This window comes from Borostomias antarcticus (assembly GCF_949987555.1).
Source record: "Borostomias antarcticus genome assembly, chromosome: 2".
Taxonomy (NCBI): Eukaryota; Metazoa; Chordata; class Actinopteri; order Stomiiformes; family Stomiidae; genus Borostomias; species Borostomias antarcticus.
The window spans coordinates 26056249-26070036 of record NC_140235.1 but is presented as its reverse complement, the minus strand read 5'-3'; the positions used below and the strand labels follow the sequence as shown (position 1 = coordinate 26070036).

The window sequence follows — 13788 nt, the reverse complement described above, 5'->3', positions numbered from 1 at the left end:
CCTGGACACATCAGTTCCAATGCTAATCCAGCACAATTAGAGCAGGATAGCCAGTTAGCTCATGAACTCACACAACTAGCAGCAGCTTCCATAACATTAATGGTAGCAGTCAGTAGCTAAAGCAGTTACACACTGATAACATAAAATAATCCCCACCGGGTCGTGAACCTTGGTCTCCCGGGTAGGAGTCCAATGCTCTGACCACTACTCTATTTGTGCAGTGGAGAGGCAGGTTTGTTTTGGTGTCTTTCTTCCAGTCCCTAGTGTGGGTTGGGGTTAGAATAAGGGTTGGGACATGATCTGACCTATAAGGCAGAGGGTAAAGGCTGGACATGTGGAGGTTTTGGTTATAGTCCCATATAGTCATCCCCACCGGGTCTTGAACCCCAGTCTCCCGGGTGGGAGTCCAATGCTCTCACCACTACTCTACTTGTCCAGTGGAGATCAGCGGGTTGATTTTGGTGTCGTCCTTGTTTTTGTTGTGCTGGGACTACTGCCTCTTGTGGTGCCAACAAAGAAATGCAGACCAACATTGAGTGACGGAGTAAGGGAGTGATAACCGGGCAAACGCTATACTTGGTGCGCTGGCTTACAGCCACGCACAAAAATGGGAACTGTGATAAAGGATTTCAGTAGCTTGTGTCAAGGCTGACCTCTATTGGCCAGTTCCGGGTACTACAGAAATTCAAAGCAGAAACTGGTTGCGGTAATAAAAACAAACAAGTCACATTTTCTTACTTTAATACATCATTGCATATATATATATATAATATTTTACAATTCTATATCAGTTAAACAAATAACAATAAGCAGCAATAAGCCTTTATAATATACTGTAACTCCCAGAATGAACAAAAGATGGTTGTGTACAGTGTTTGTGGGCAGGGAAACTAGACACATGGAGTGTTAGTAATAGTTAAAGGTTTAGACCACCTTCATGGTTACCATTTTAAGGCACTGTTGCCCTTCAACATACAGCCTAGTGAAACTACTGGGCACTGAGGATAGCCAGTTTGAACTTATTGCATAATTGAATCCTAGCCAGCACCCCAATAAACTTCCAATGCGTGGAAGAAAACCAATCTCAAATCAATGTGCTTCCCCAAAATAATGTCAACAGTGACTTCATTTGGTCGCTAAATTTCTATTAATCTAAATAAAAGATAGATTAGGGTTCAATATCAATAAAGATGAACTTTGAAATGGTTTCCCAGTCAGAATACTTACTGTGTGCATTGCTACAGTTCAGTGTTGTGAACATCTGCAGGATCTACTATGCGACTCTTCATAGGAGACACCACATAGGCTCAGACAGGCTGTCTGCTCTACCCATTCCTGGCAACCCTTAATGTCATTAAGGACCTCTCCGACTCTGACATCACTCCTTTAATCTAATGGAATTCACTGGAACACAATCAAATCCTGATTTAGTCTTCCAGAGAGATTCTATGTAAAAAAGGCTATGGCCTCACATAATATGGCACTATCAAGAGCAATAATTCATGACAGCTAAAAAAAGGCCATTGCACCATAAAAAAAAAATAAGACTCATATATAAAATAAACCAAGTTTCAGTTTTCAGTCTGCCTATTCAAATTCAAGTGCCTTTTTGCAAATATTAAAAAAAACGTGTTTCACCCATATAACAAACTGTACTAATATTGCCAAAGAAAAAAAAATCACATCAAAAGCACTGTCAAGGCCACCATCTGAGTTAGTTATATTGTAAACAAAAGGTTGGGCTGTAATAATGTAAGGTTCAGGGAGGGTTTCTGGCACGTACTGTAGATTGCATTGAGGAGAAGAGAGGCACGGAAGCGGCATGTATAAACATAGTTGCGTACACAGCAGGCACAGGGTCAGTCACATTTCCATTTGCTCGCATTCCCTCCACTGAACGGAATTCAATTCAGGACTTCAAATCCCCTCTCGAGTGGAGAATCTGGCGGCTTGATTCCCTCCCTCCCACTGCTGACGAGTTGACCATTCTGTCTTGACATCAGGCTAGGAAACTGACTGAATGGGAATGGGCGTGACCCTGAGCCCGGCTACAAAACATAAATATGAGATCACAGCTGGATTACACTGGAGGGAGAAGGGTGTGGGATGTTGGTTGTTGTTGTTGTTGTTGCTGCTTTTCATAGGACTCTCAGTTCAGCAGCTCCAGGTAGGTGATGGGCACACGCCCCTTCTGGCTCCCCCGTTCGCCCATCAGCCAATCAGAGTCCATGCCCGGGACGATGCTCACCATGATGACCTGTGGAGGGAGGGAGGAAGTAACACAGTCACACAGTTAGTCAAGCCGCTCGGCGAAACCCATCTCATCAGCTGTTTCTGCAGATGTCGCACTTTTGGTGAGAGGAAAAAGAGGTGAGAGTGAAAGTGAGAAAATGTACCGAAGGTTAGAGAGAGAGAGAGAGAGAGAGAGAGTTAGACTGCTAGAGAGAGGGGAAGAGGAACATTTGTATGACAGAAAACAGTTAGCCGCACCCGATGGAAGTATAAAACCCTGTAAAGTAGACGGCAAGAAAATTCAGAGAAAAAACACCAGCAACGCAAACGGCGAACGTCAGGCCCCTCCCCCCTCCCTCCCATACCTCGTCGGCCAGCAGGGAGAGCTCGCTGCTGCCGGCGGCGTCGTAGTCGTACAGCACGCGGGCCTTGCGGCTGCCGCTCGACCTCATCAGCTCGCCGAGGTCGGCCTGCCCGTGCCCGGGGCTGGGGTTGGGCACCGGGGCCGACACCGGGATGGTGGGCACGGAGATGCTGGCGCCCGCGGACGACTGGTTGTTGTTGGAGAAGGAGGAGGGGAAACTGGAGGGGGGGGGGGGGGGGGGGGGCAGGGGGTAACGTGTAATTAAGCAACCTCGCACGACGCTCGTTGAGACACACACTCGTTGGCGTTTCGTAAGGTGGCTCGCCTGGGGCACTGACCTCGTCTCGATATGAGGGGGGGGAGCGGTGGTCTTACCTGCCCAGCTGTTTCTGCAGGTCCACCATGTACTGGTAACACTGAGCGTAGTACGTGGTCTGGGCCTCCACAAAGTCATTCAGACAACGCAGGTGGTGCGCCTGGAGAGAGAGAGAGAGAGAGAGAGAGAGAGAGAGAGAGAGAGAGAGAGAAGGTAGGAGGGGAAGAAAGGGAGAGGAAGGAGTAGTAGATGGCGTAGAAGTAGAAGGAGTAGAAGATAGAGAGAGAAAAGGAAAATTAGAAGAGGGACCGATTAGAAGAGAGGGACAGATTATAAAAAATGTCACACATTAGGAGAGAGAGAAATTATTAAAAGAGGAACAAAGTAGAATAGGGACAGATTAAAAGAGGGCCAGATTAGAAGAGGGGTAGATTAGAAGAGGGGCAGCGGAGGAGGGATAGAAAAGTGGGTGAGAGGAGAGAGAGTAGAAAAAAAGCAAGACGTCAAAAAAAGTAAAGAAAGTGATGACCTCTCTGGACCCTCTGATGGGAGTTCGGGTCACAGGGTCACAAGGTCCTGAGGTCATAGGGGGGTGTTCTTACATGGGTGCTGCTGACGCCCTCCAGGAGCAATCGGGTGATCTCCGCCTGTCTGTCAAACTCGCTCTGAGTCATCCTCAGGTCCTGCTCTGCCTGAGAGAGAGAGAGAGAGAGAGAGAGAGAGACAGAGAGAGAGAGAGAGAGAGAGAGAGAGAGAGAAAGAGAGAGACAGAGAGAGAGAGAGAGAGAAAGAGAGAGACAGAGAGAGAGAGAGAGAGAGAGAGAGAGACACTCGGGGTCACAAACTGATATGCGCGCGCGTTCACACGCCGAGGGCCGCGTGTCAACGCTGACACCCAGGAGTGACAGAACTAAGCATGCCTTCGTTGAGGGCGCACCCGTCTGCACGCCTGCGGAGATGGAAGGCTGCGCAGAACTCAACTCGCAAACAAAACAGCATGGATATGAATGAAATACACCTCCCAGGAGAGTGACCCCGTCCCCGGCGCCAGAACAATGATGGCGCTCGAGAGAGAGAGAGGGAGAGAGAGAGAGAGAGAGAGAGAGGGAGGGAGGGAGAAAGAGAGAGAGGGAGAGAGAAATTGGGGGGGGTATGAGGGAGAGAGAGAAAGAGGAGGGATGGAGTGAGGGACAAAGAGAGGGATAGAGAGAGAGGGGGGGATGACGGCTGCTCACACTGCTGCTCTGAGGGGCTGGGTGTGTATGTGAGTGTGTGTGTGTGTGCTTGTGCTCGGTTCAAAGATGGACCACTTCCACTTACCTCACTTCCTACGGCCACATCTGCTCGTTTGCATTTTGAAAACAGTGACACAGTCATTAGGGCAGCAGCTGCCGGCAGGCCTCAGCCAACACAACACACATCTTCACAGCTTGTACGTGTGTGTGTGTGTGTGTGTGTGTGTGAGATGGGAAACTCCCACAACACACATTAAAGAGCCACAAATATTTCCTCATAGCACACAGACAGACGGGAGGGATCACACTACAACATGCAAGAGTAGTGACTGCTCGTCTCTAAATATGTTTCACAAGATATCACAAGATTCACAGCGTCGTGTAGCCCCCCCCCCACACCCCCCCACCCAGATGAACCACATCTCGTGCTACAGCTCTTGTAAGTCAACTTTACACAGCAGCGTAGTCTCGCAACGCACGTCGAGCTGCTCGCCATGTCCCACGGGCAAACAAGAGGACAGCTCAAGAGGACGCGTGGGCCGTTCAAAAACGGTTTAAAAATAAACACCGTCACTCCTTGCACTGTCCTGTCTTTGCATGTCCTGTACTGTCCTGTCTTTGCATGTCCTCCCTGCACCCTGTCCAATGTTGTCTCCATGCTAAGCACCATGCCCGAAAAGGAAATTGCTAATATGTTGGAAAAATAAAAAAAAAAAGAAAAAAAAAGAATTCCGATTCTGATTTTAATAACGCTGATCACGCAGTCGTCACTGTTGACTGTGGACTGATTTCGAAAGGCAGTGAACGGTTTTGTAAGGCGGGATTCTGCACTGGGCTTGGGTCAACACTGGAAATCCCTAAAGACAGCCCTAAATCCTGATGCAGTCTAAACGATGGTCTTAATAAGGTTTAGAAGTGAATTGAGGCATGGGAACAAGCGGACTGGTGTGCAAGTGACAAGCAGGACAGACAGCATAGGCTACTGGGCAAACTCTTTAGGCCTACATCTAGGTTACTTTACAAACTTGTTAGCCTTACATCTAGACTACTTGGCTAATTCTTTAGGCCTACATCTAGACTACTTGGCTAATTCTTTAGGCCTACATCTAGACTACTTGGCAAACTATTTAGGCCTACATCTAGACTACTTTACAAACTTGTTAGCCTTACATCTAGACTACTTGGCTAATTCTTTAGGCCTACATCTAGACTACTTGGCAAACTCTTTAGGCCTACATCTAGACTACTTGGCTAATTCTTTAGGCCTACATCTAGACTACTTGGCAAACTCTTTCTGCTTACACTAAGTGGCCTTGTAGGTCTAGCTACCTCCAGCTATGGAGATGGCTAACTTCAATGGCCTCAGAAGAGGAAGTTAAAGAGGTGTTTAAAAAAAGAGAAGGGAGAAGAAAAAAGGAGTGGATAGTGAAAGAGAGAGAGAGAGAGAGAGAGAGAGAGAGGGAGGGAGGGAGAGAGGCATGAAGTTTTAGTGAAATGAGAACTCCGACTTCCCAAATCTCCCCATGTGACGAGAGTTGGTCATGAGGGGAATGTTTTTAACAATTGTGTAACACACACGCACTCACACCCGCGCGTATGCGCACACACACACACACACACACACATCCACACCGACAGTGACTTTGTATAATGTGAGACGAAACAGCAGGGACAACGCCCAGATAACCACTGCTCTCTTGAGGAGGAAGTCCCTGACAAGACAACATTTAGCAAAGAAAGTGATAACCACTAATTTTGAAACTTTGTGTGTGTGTGTGCGCGCGAATGTGTATGTGCGTGTGAACTTACTACAGCTCTGGCGTCGGCCACTCTGGCCTTCTTTAGCCTGGTTTTGGCGGCGTCCAAATCCAAACGCTTCACCTGCAACAGCTTCCGCTCTTTCTGAACACAAACAAGGACGGAAAAAACACGAACCCCGAAGAGATCAGACCATAAGCTGCGTCATCCGACGCCTGAAAACAAGAACTGTTATTCGTTTACAGAATGCTTTGTATACATCTGCATGAGCATAACACTAGAGTCAAGCCTAAATGCTTGTATCATGTGATATAGCCTAAAAGATAGTGTGTGATTAAAGTTCTGCTTCCTGGATCACACGCCACAGTATCAGTCTGGCTACTGTGTGATGTGACACTACCATTTCAACCTATTTTCAAACTTAAAATTAGTCTGTGGCTGTATCACAACAGAAACAGTCTTTTAAACCCACTGGCCATTGCTTACACAAATTATTAGAACCATGGCCATACCGCCAAAGTTAAAGCAGCCCTTTTGGGCCAGGCCAATCTGTTTTGTTTAGTAGCACTAAATCACATAGCCTGTACTTTTATCTTCCTCGTTACCATGAACCCGACACACTTTCAGAAGGCCTTCTCCCTGTTATGTCAGAGCCCCCCACCTTGATCTGACATAACAGGGAGAAGGCCTTCTCAAAGTGTGTCAGGTTCATGCTAACGAGGAAGATAAAACTACAGGCTGTGTGAGTTAGTGCTACAACAGGGAGAAAGGCCGGACTTTCCTGTTGACACACACCAGGATGGTTTTGAAGTCGCCTTCTAGGAAGTTCCGGAAAGGGGTCAAGAAGTTGATGGCAGAGCTCTGGATGAGCTCGCGCTCGGCGCCTCCGATCTGCTTCTCCGTTTCGCCACATTTGATCAGGGCGTTTCCTGCCGGGACCAAAAGATGAGGGGTCACGCGCTTTCTCCAGTGAACGACAACAGAGATGACGATACTGAATGCTTCGGTAAAGGTTTTGGAGTTGGGAGTCGACTGTTAGGCATGTAGCCTGTGAGTAACGCTTTCATGGGTCGGCAATTATGGCGACACTTATGGTGTCATACATGGGCAAGACTTTCTAAAGAATAGGCCCGTTTAAAAAAAAAAGAAAAAAAAGAAAAAAGAAAAAAAAGAGTATGTTTTTTCTTACACCAACAGTAGGCCTGTCAGTCTAAGATATCACCGGTTGGCATTAACGTGGGCTACATGATGACACCAACTTGCAGCCCCCGTTGTGCCAGTGCTGATTTAGCCGGAGCAAAGGCTTGTCAACGTGTCCTCCTAGGCTCCGGATGCAGGGCTCTGTTTAGGGCTATGCTAAATGACATCGGGGGGGGATGACACCCACCGTAGGCCGTCCCTGGGCCAAACTCGTTCCCAGATTCGATCATGGACTGGCCCAGCAGCTCGTGGTTGTTCATCCGCGTCGGAGCCTTTTTCTCCAGTTTCTCGTACAGGAATTCCTCTATTCTGACATCTGCAGATTGTAAGAGGGGAAACTCAATTAGAGGGGACGAGGGAGAGTCACGAGATTCGACTGAGCAAGGAGGGTGTGCTGGTGCGACCATGAAGGCAGAGAGACGAGCCATCACACCGGGTATAAAAGCATGTACTTGAACAAAGCACCTACAGTCGTCTGTACAACACGGAGCTCATAGCTTACAGCAGATCTCGAAACGGAATCTTACAGGGGAAACGATGATGAGTCTCTGTACATGTGATGTGACGCTATTATACACTGCACATGCACAATACCAGTTCTACATTGAAGAAGAGTCAACCATGGCTCTATAGTATCAAGGCCAACTCAAATAGCATTTCGGGTTCCACGCCTACGTGTTGGGTACCGTCATCAAAGCATGGCCACAGCAAACAGAGCTGAGCAGGTGTGTTACGGTTTGTGTGAGCTCCTTTGTATCAGTTGTGTGGTGTGTGTGTGTGTGTGTGGGGGGGGGGGGCCTTGCCCATGCTGGGGCAGGACTGTTGCAGACTGAGCTATGTGGCATCCTGGTGAGAGCTCAGTGGAGGTCTCACAGCTGAGCTTACAGTCGCCTGGACACCAAACTGTTGTTTCACAGCCAACACTCATAAACACACGTTTTTTTTTTACGGGGAAATTAACCCATTCTCTGCCAGCAAATTGCGCGCCGCGGCACACTGTCCTCTTAGTGTTGCTGGGGAAGCTAGCAATGTCTGACACAGGACAGTGGAATAATAATAATCAAGGAATAAAATAACATCTGGTCACTTCTTGTGGTACAGAAGTTTGCAAAGGAAGGCTGGGTTTGAGGTTAATGTTCACAAGCTGCTCGCTGCCTCAAAAGATAAAAAATGTTGTTACAACCATGAAGCTTGTACAAAGTATTTCCTTATTATCCTGTTTTCAAATGTGTACAGACCCCCCCACCCCCCAAAACATGAATAAATCAATCAATCAGGAATTCTGTGGTATTTGAACATCAAATGAAACTTCTGGTTCATAACACTATATTAAATAAATTATGAGGAGGGTGTGACTGAAGTGCTAGGATAAAATATGGACTATTACTTCACAGCCAGCAGCCACCTACACCAAGAACAAGTCCACAGGCCATGTCAAAGGCAGTGGGAAGAGGTGTGTTTGTTGGCTACTGCTGGTGTTGAATGAATACCTCTCATTGTGTCCATACAGTCATGATGGTGGTGAATTAGTACATAGTCTACCTAACGGATTTGTGCATCTAGGTTAAAACCTGTTGCTAAACTATAGCTCCAGAACAGAAAAAAAAAAGTACTGGACATCAGCAAGCACCCCTGGACTAAAATAGATCAATGTGTCCATGTCATGTGTGTAGGGGGGGGGGGGGGAACAAAAGCCTCATCTTTGTCTTGTAGAAGTGAATCATTTCCCATGCAAAACCTTCTGACTCTGGAAAACCTGTCTCGATTGGAGTCAAAATGTAACCTGCCACTTTGGGTGACAACTTCCAGATCAGGGAATAGCCTACTTTTCAGAATAAAAACCTGGAGCTTCCCAAAATACATCATAGGACAAGGATTACCTCGCGTCAGTGATAGGCCATTAGGATGTAAGCTTGCCCCGAGAGGCCGAGGGGTTTCTACTGTTCCAAGACTCGGGAGTTCGCACTCACTATGGTAAAATACCTTGAACATTTATGTGCCCATGTGTTTTCAATTATGTGGAGTCTTACTTGGGTTTGGCTGTAATAAAACCTCTGTCTGTTTCATGATCTTCTCTGTCCATTGCTTGGTGCACTCAGCTCTCATGAGAAGGTTCTCCAGGTGGGCATCTAGCTCTGTCTTCTCAGCCTGCCCCAGTTTCTCCTCTGTGAACTGATATTCAAATCAAAATAAACAGTCACTCAACATCACACACAAGCACCACTCAAGTAAGATGTGCCAATAATTACATGATTTCATGAATTGGTGAAATAATGCGTTGGTAACTATCTATCAAAACGAAGCATCCAATAACTCCTACAGATTCAGTGTTTCTCCCTCTCATTCACACGGCCAGCCAGGTTCCAGGCTGGTTGGACCCGGATGTGCTGAGCTAGCATTTCTAAACTTGGTCAAATAAGTTCAACACCACTGACCACTGGCTGAGCAGCTTTAGAGAACTTCCGACAAGCTGGAACAACACCCTTAAAAGTACATTAGCTATATAGTCTATATATCTTTTAGCAACGTAACGGTTTGACTGGGCCGCGAAGTACAAACTAAACTACACAGCGTTGCCCCTGCTTACAGCTAGCAGTAGCTAACGTTAGCTAGCTAGCCCGAAGGCCTCTGAGCTACTAAGGCAAAAGCCCCGGAGTTTTCCAAATTCGAGATGCCACTTTTGGATGACATTTGTGTGAAGATCTCGCTACCCAGGTTTGCTAGTTACAAGCACCCAACAATGTCAGCCACCTAAACTTAGTTGACTGGCTTGCCTGCTAACTATAATCAGAAATACCAGTGAGCTAGCTAGCTGTGAGCTAGTACTAGCTAGAGTAGTAAGTGAATCAACATGCATGAATACGAGCTACACCGCAACGTTAGCCGAAGCCAACTTACTTGAACAGCACGACTGAGAAAAGTCCCGGCGTCTGCAGCTAATCTTTTGACGTTGAAATCCATATTAAGTTGTGAATTGTAATGGTCACGGTTGGTTGGTTAGTACTGTGAAGCAAACGAACTCTTATCCATGCAGAGAATTCAAGCAATATTTTGTTCTTTTCGCTGGGCTGGTTTTCAGGGTATCCAAAATCATCCACCCTTCCAGACAGGCTGTCGTATTTTGTGTTGAGTGCGTGGGGAGGACGTAAGCCCAGTAGGAGGGGTCTTCTGTTTGGCCTAGTCCCAATACTTGCATTGTGTGCTTTTCCTTAGCGGATAGGAGGGATTTTTTCTCCATCTCATTTTACTTTCTCTCAAAAGTGAAGCTGAGTTACTGATTACACTAAAGCTTAACCCTAGTCAAATTACCAGTAGGTGTGAACGATATAAATTGCATGAATAAACATATATTGAGTCGGTAAACATAGCCTATATAGCCTAGTGCCGAGAGACCTGAGGGAGGCGTCCCAAATAGGGCATAGGCCTATCTTCAGACCCGCAGACCCCGCTCTGCAGATACACCCTACTCGAGGCGTAGGCCTACGTCGGAGCAATCTTAATTGATTGTCAGCTTTTTGTTTACAAAACATAAAACATGCAGGAATGGCCGGAACAGAAGGGCGAAGACATTAAATAGAAACATGGTAACAACGTTTCCCACCCAAAGGTTCCCAAGTGAATTATGCCCCTTTTGTGTCCTTCACATGCGTCACCCTAGAATTCACCCTATCACTAAAGTTGATAGGCCTTCTCTGATCTGGGAGTACCCCTCTCCCAGAGAAAATTGAAGAATCTGCAACCTCGCCACTCCTCTGCATCACTCGGGACTCGTCTCCTCTCAAGCCTCTCTCCCCATAGACAAACTCTGCACCTACATCCAGACCTACACACCATATTCGCCACGCACGTCACAGCCCTGGTGACAGGTGAGTCCAATCCTTTTGGGGGTCTGCTGAGCACCGGGAAGCCCGGCAGATAACCAGAGGCACACTCTGCCACACCCAAAGTCTACTGTCTGGATACACTACCTCATTCATTCATTCATTCATTCATTCATTCATTCATTCATTCATTCATTCATTCAGTCAGTCAGTCAGTCAGTCAGTCAGTGATCATTGTCAACCATTCATTCATTCATTCATTCATTCATTCATTCATTCATTCATTCATTCATTCATTCATTCATTCATTCATTCATTCATTCATTCATGTATTATTGGCAACCTGTTCATCATTCCAGTAAACTTAAATGTGTTCAGTTATTGGTGTGGATTTTGAACTTGAGGAATAGACAAAACCCTTAAAATCTGCGCAGCACTTCATAACATGCAGGGTGAGATCATCCACACGGATGCTCAGTGAGTGGTGACAATGTTCATACATGATAAATGTACACTACCGTATATACACAATTACTAAATGCACATGATGTATAACATTTATATATATATATTGTTTCCTATAATGTTCATACACTGTATTTTCATCCACCTGAGATGGTCTGTTGTTTCTTCTGGATAATGTAAGTGTTCCTACATTTGAAATTCACCTTTAGGCACTATAGTTAACAATGCCTCATTCCTTCCTTGCAAACTATCAAAGAAAATGTCTGAACAAAATGAATTTCAGAGTTTTATTAAAACAATAGGCCTAATTTTCCAAGGGAAGGATGACTTACTCTATACTTTGATCAGCATTTCTCAATCCCGGTCCCGTTATTTCACATTAAATACTCTTAGCATTATCCTCACGTAAAGTACGTTATCCATTTAGCCCAACTTTCATAGTGTCATTCTGCCACCTAGTGGCTAACAAATATATATCAGGCGCTACTTTCAATACTGCGTCTTCTTCTGTCACTTGAAAAACGTTTCCCTACAAGCGCTCATCTTTGGGATTTTGTTTAGGTTACTTGCCACCAAAAGACAGGTCAGAACTGGGCAAGCAAGGTAAGGCATTCAGTTACATATTAATACACATTACAGAGTCTGCAGTCAAGTGTTGGGGGTAACTAACTTCCACCAAGTTAAGACTAAACTCATGTTTAAGTAGATCTATCTTAGGATACCTGACTGGCCTATTATTATAATTGATCCACATTCCAAGTAAATACATTACCATTGGATGGTAAAAACCCTGTAAACAGGAATGCCTGAGTAGAAGACTGTGGACCCATGACATGAACCAGAAAAAAGGAAAAATCATCAGCCATCCTTCTCTGTGGGAACTTACCTTTGCCACTGTGTTCAAGGTCAAGACCACAACCAGATGTAAACATCTGGCAGCTCTGGTATAGGGTATAGGGTCAAATGCGCTCTAAATGTTAAATGCAGTGTTTGCATGAGCCAACTGCAGATGTCAGTCTTGCTCCATGTTGAGACCTTCTCAGAGAGCACCACAGTGTGTTGATTTGCTACTGAGGAGGAATAGCATGGCTCCCATACACATGGCAGTGTATCTGGACCAACCCAGACTGTGTGCATTATTTCAACATGCTATGGGTGGTCCTGTTGCAATGGTTTGTTACTGCTGTGCACAAATTGTCTAATAAATGGACAATTGCCTAATCAACTGTGGACAGCAGGCCTGCTGCACACTGCTGTTCGCACTGCACTGTGTCATGAACAGAAATACAATAACCTGGCCGTATCTAGGTGGGTAAATTCACTATGTAGTGATTGTAACAGATACCTTTTTGCAGGGCAAGGTGCCATGCTGTTGTCTTCGGGCTGTTGAATGTGCAACCTTCCAACATCCTGCTTGTGAAACAACAGGGTTCTTTTCCTCATTCCTCTTTTACTCGCTTGAGCACATGACTGTGGTTATCAAACACTCACCAGGCTTTTAACACGAGAATAGGCCTGTTCTACTGCAAGCCCTTTGATAGACACAGCTTTTCTTTAGTTCCCACAGTCAACCATTAGATGGAGATGATGTCCACTTTTAGTCTTAACCATTCCCAAGACTGTGAGATGGCATGTCCTTGTCCTTAGTTAAGATTAATGAAATGTGTGAAATTTCTAAACTTTAGAAAGTCTGTGACACATTTCACAAATGAAATGCAAATATGACCTCTGCTTAATATCTAAAAAGACAAGGACTGGCAAGAGCAGATGAAGTGCATAAACTAGTGTTGTTTGGGTCCATGCTTGCTCAGACTTATTTATGTGCCCTTAACTATGTCAAATAACTGTCACTTTCACTTAAAATAAACTCTTTAGACATGAGTTCACTCTTCACATTCTTTGGTTAAACTTTAGTTATATACATTGATTTTGATTGCCGCAAATTAGGGAGACTACATCCTTGATTGATCAAAAGCCTTGGGGAATGCTTCAAGACACTTTGACAAACAATAACCCCTCAATGAATGTTTGTTTAATTTAATTGGTGTGTGCTTTGCCCCTAAACAAATTCCCCAAACCAAATATGTGACAGTTGAGATGTCATGCACCCTTTGTTTTGGTTATGATTTTGAGCTCTTCAGGGTACATTTGAAAGAAAGGAACAGTAATGTTCAGGTGTGTGTGTGTGTGTGTGTGTATGTATGTGTGTGTGTGTGTGTGTGTGAGTGTGTGTGTGTGTGTATATATATATATATATTTTTTTTTTTTTTTTGGGATGTCACAGTTTAAATTTGGGATGCACTACATACTGTTATAAAATAATGTTAAGTTATTAATAGTATGTCACAAAATTATAAAATATACATAATGTAATACATAATACTACAACTCCAATGC

General features: G+C 45.2%; 1 protein-coding gene across 1 annotated transcript; it reads right to left on the bottom strand.

Moving 5' to 3' along the window:
* Nucleotides 1-838: 838 nt before the first annotated feature.
* sh3glb1a (SH3-domain GRB2-like endophilin B1a) lies at nucleotides 839-10190 on the bottom strand. Its single transcript, XM_084452460.1, has 9 exons — nucleotides 10004-10190; nucleotides 9136-9277; nucleotides 7293-7421; nucleotides 6701-6834; nucleotides 5957-6049; nucleotides 3515-3604; nucleotides 2972-3072; nucleotides 2598-2814; nucleotides 839-2257 (listed from the first exon to the last, which is right to left on the bottom strand). Exons 1-9 carry the CDS (start codon nucleotides 10064-10066, stop codon nucleotides 2150-2152), a joined length of 1077 nt encoding a protein of 358 aa, XP_084308586.1. The 5' UTR covers nucleotides 10067-10190; the 3' UTR covers nucleotides 839-2149.
* Nucleotides 10191-13788: the final 3598 nt, after the last annotated feature.

Excerpts from the sequence above, each read along its gene's own strand:
- sh3glb1a (XM_084452460.1), bottom strand. The coding sequence starts at position 10,066 with ATGGATTTCAACGTCAAAAGATTAGCTGCAGACGCCGGGACTTTTCTC. Across the intron at positions 6,050-6,700 it reads GCGACTTCAAAACCATCCTG|AAAGAGCGGAAGCTGTTGCA; the intron begins GTGTGTGTCAAC and ends GTTTGTGTTCAG. Across the intron at positions 3,073-3,514 it reads AGGGCGTCAGCAGCACCCAT|GCGCACCACCTGCGTTGTCT; the intron begins GTAAGAACACCC and ends CTCTCTCTCCAG.